General features: G+C 36.6%; 1 protein-coding gene across 2 annotated transcripts in view; it reads left to right on the plus strand.

The window, feature by feature from the left end:
* Positions 1-362: 362 nt before the first annotated feature.
* Positions 363-3,724, plus strand: part of LOC118736968 (tyrosine-protein phosphatase 99A) — a gene marked incomplete at its 5' end in the record, with an annotated part of 239,500 nt that continues 236,138 nt past the window's right edge. For both annotated transcript variants that reach the window (XM_036467149.1, XM_036467151.1), the window contains 1 exon segment: positions 363-544. In XM_036467149.1, the coding sequence (XP_036323042.1) occupies positions 363-544 (182 nt within the window).

Genomic DNA, 3,724 nt, shown 5'->3' on the forward strand with positions numbered 1-3,724 from the left:
AGTTCCGACTTTATGTTTTCACATGCATTTTTTTGTACCACCCTAATGATCATATACTAAAATGAAGTCGGAATATGCAATCGCAAATGAACTTGAAATCTTTCCAAAATATACATGAAAGGTTAATTTCTAATGGGGATCAGCAAATCCCAAACTAAGGCTGTACATCTAATCGATGAGCATTTGTCATTTTGAGCAGTTGTAATTTTGGCCAGATAAAGTCAAATGTATATTACATATACATACGTATGTGTTTTAATCAACCAGCTAAAAAAAAAAAAAAAATTTAAATATCGTATAAACTCGTAAATAATTTTCGTAACTAAGTATAAGTTTTAATAGCTTTTCTTTTAATTTTTCAGGGTCGGCGAAGATGGTACATGGGATCAAGTGCCACAAATTTTAACCAAATCGAATGCTACTTCATATCAAGTTACTGGACTCATACCATTCACCGTTTATAGCTTTCGCTTGTTGGCTGTGAACAAATTGGGTATCAGTCCACCGTCCAAGGAATCTTACTACATTGTTACACTGCGAGAGGGTAAGCAATTTTGTTTAACACAAACAATTTATAAGCCATAGGATTCAAACTCATAACAACATAAAATTTACACCGAAATATACAATTAAGTATAGAGAATTCTATGCCACTGATGTACTTTAAATAACTCACCAACCATTTAAGACATCTATGTAACTAAGACGCGACACACTCGTTGGGATATATGTAATTCCTAACGATCGTGATTGGTCACGATTAAGATTAAGATTAGGATCGCGGTTGAAATTGAAGCGAGGATTAAAAAAGCTGTAAACTATATGCAAAAAATACTAAAATAATACGCGATATAATTTTTTTGTTAAATGTCATCAGATCTTGACCGGTCGTCCGGTTTCCAAAGATGAGGTGTCAAATTATATGGCTTGGCCTGTCGATGTGTAAAAAGGTTTTCTTTTTTCAAAAAACAAGTTGCCACATGTCAAAAAAATCACATTATTCATAAGTCAAAACACTTAGACCCAGCAGGCAGAAAATCCAGAGTTAAATGTATAAATAGAGAGATAAGAAGCTCAGAGTTAAATTGTTATATTCCTAAACCAGACATGGTCTTGCAGCATTGAAAACTGGCCCAGAGTTAAGTAACCCGAGGGATTTTTAAATTAAGTAGGCACCACTCTCTCTTTTTTGACGTTTATTTACCATTTCTTATAAGGATTTGAATATAGAATTTCAAACACTTCCATACATACATTCATAAATAGGTACAAATTGTAAATTGGCCAGCGGCACTTCCGAGAGTTGTCTTAATTGGATGGACTACTAACACGGTTGGTGCATTTCAATCGCATATATTTTTTACGCCAGACTGACCTAAACCTCAGAGCTGAAGGCGGAATAATGAATACGTGAATATGTATGTATGTATGTATGTACATATATTTTCAAAAATATTTTTGAAATCTCTATTTATTTTTTCTTGTTACTGACAGAATTGACATACGTAGAGTTAGAAAGTTAACCTTCGAAAATGGCTGGGCTAAATATTCAACGATTTAACTCTAATTTTACTCCTAACCATTGATTGTGCAAGCCAATTTATCAATTTAGCCAGTAAACTTCGAGTTAAATAGATAACCTGCTGTTCTGCAAGTGGGCCTTATTATAATAAGGCGATTCCCTCCAAGTTAATTAATTAATTTACTATTCTCTGCTGCTGCAGTACTGACTATCAAAGTTGAAAATAGTATAGGCATTTATCAATGTTGATGAGAACAATATTTTCATGTATGAAATAATTTTACTGATTCTTCTCTAAGTTACTACCATCTAAAATAAAAACTTAAACGACCTTCTTGTAAATTTTTTTACATTTTGTTTGGTGGTACTGACAGCCATAGTACATACTTCGTCAATAGACTGCCAGCCAATTAGTGGCATGACTAGCTTTTAACGGTCAAAAGGAAATTGATTTGCCACATAAGGACAATACTAACACATATGGCAGACTTCACAAGGTACACAAAGCAGCTTGACTTCAAATACAAGAGGGATAATATCTATATAGATGTCAAAGAACGACAAAGGCGCATCTATGAAATCTGGGGCAATCAAGCAGCTGTATGCCCCATCCATGTATGCCAGCTTTTAATAACTGTGTACATGTTTATGTACATAAATATATTTGCGTGAGTGTGGCAATATTCATGCAAAAGCGAATTTATCACCTGCATTCGCTAAAATGTGCTGCACAAATTCAAATATGTATTACCATTGAATGGCGAACTTTGCACCACAAAGCGAACAAATATTCATATATGGATGCTTAACGTTTGTGTACTCACTTCACGCACAAATATGCAAAGTATGCCATAGGCAATAACCGCATAAGTCGATACCCCCAAATTCGCGAAATAAAAAAAATGTTTTAAACATTTCAATTTTAAAGTTAGCCTTGCCAAAATATTTTTGTACATAACTTTTTAAACAGCCTAGCTGGCGAGTTGAGCATTTCACATACACATGGATTAGTAGTTTGCAGAATACGTTAGCATACATAACTCCATTCTTTCTTAAGTCGACTTAGGCGCTTATTGTGCTTAACACCACAGAAATGGTAGCAATATGGCGCCATCTGCCATGTGTGCCACACTAGTTATCGCTATCAAATAAGAGCACCGCTAAAGCAACAAATTTTATCGAATACCCTGTGAGTTGCAATCAAGGCCATTCTCGAGCGCAGTTGCTGTACCCAAATATTTCAGTGGCAACCAGCAGAAACGGCGAGTTCAACAAATGCGGCAATAATTGCTGCAAACACTAAGGCAAGACTATTGAAGCATCATTAGTGTGTGACAAGCTCAACAGCCGACACAACAATTGCAACAACAATCACAGAAACAGCAACAACTCACGCACACACAACAAACAATACGGTATCGTCTTCCAAATCCCCTCCACGTGCAGAACCCCTCCATCGCATGGGTAATTTTCCTTTCAGCTTTTCCTCAACAAAGCAAAACATTCTATGTGACTCGATTTCACGGCAGTTAAGCAGAATGTATGTATGTATGTATGATTGTTAGGATTGTGTGACACGCACATCTATCTATAGGACTCACCTGGTGGCCAGATAACCGATGGCTGACTAGCTGGATGTCTGTTTGCATTGATCTTCTCACTGTTTTTGTTGTTGTAGTAGTTACCAAAGCGACCACATTTGCCCTCCAACGACCTTTCACCTTCTCTTCCCTCTCCCGTCACTCGCTAGTTGGCTGCTTGCTACCTTTTTGTCGTCTTGAGCGGCCAGTAAAGCGTTCATTTGCGCTCGTTGCGGTTGCCACTTTGTCAACAATTAAGCCGTTTATTGTTAGTGCACGCAAACACATACATACATATATATCTACATACGTATAAGCTTTCATTCGTGCATGCATTTGTATGTACATACATCATTATTACCCCACAAAATATTCTCACGCAGGCTTCACCAAGCAACCATACGCATACAAACAAATATTTCCTTTTGTTGGCCCTAAAATGCGTGTGTGTAGTGCAGGTGCGTACCCAAAGACGGTTGGTGGGGGTTTCGAAGAAAATGGATGATTACAAAAAAATTGCTTTATATGCAAGAAAATATTGATGAACACATTCGAAGGAGAGGGCTTGGGCCATGATTCGCAGAAAAAAGAAACAAGAACTAAATTATTGGATTTCTGGAAT

Source organism: Rhagoletis pomonella, unplaced genomic scaffold (assembly GCF_013731165.1).
Source record: "Rhagoletis pomonella isolate Grant_MI unplaced genomic scaffold, Rhpom_1.0 Rhpom_scaffold_00004, whole genome shotgun sequence".
Classification (NCBI taxonomy): domain Eukaryota; kingdom Metazoa; phylum Arthropoda; class Insecta; order Diptera; family Tephritidae; genus Rhagoletis; species Rhagoletis pomonella.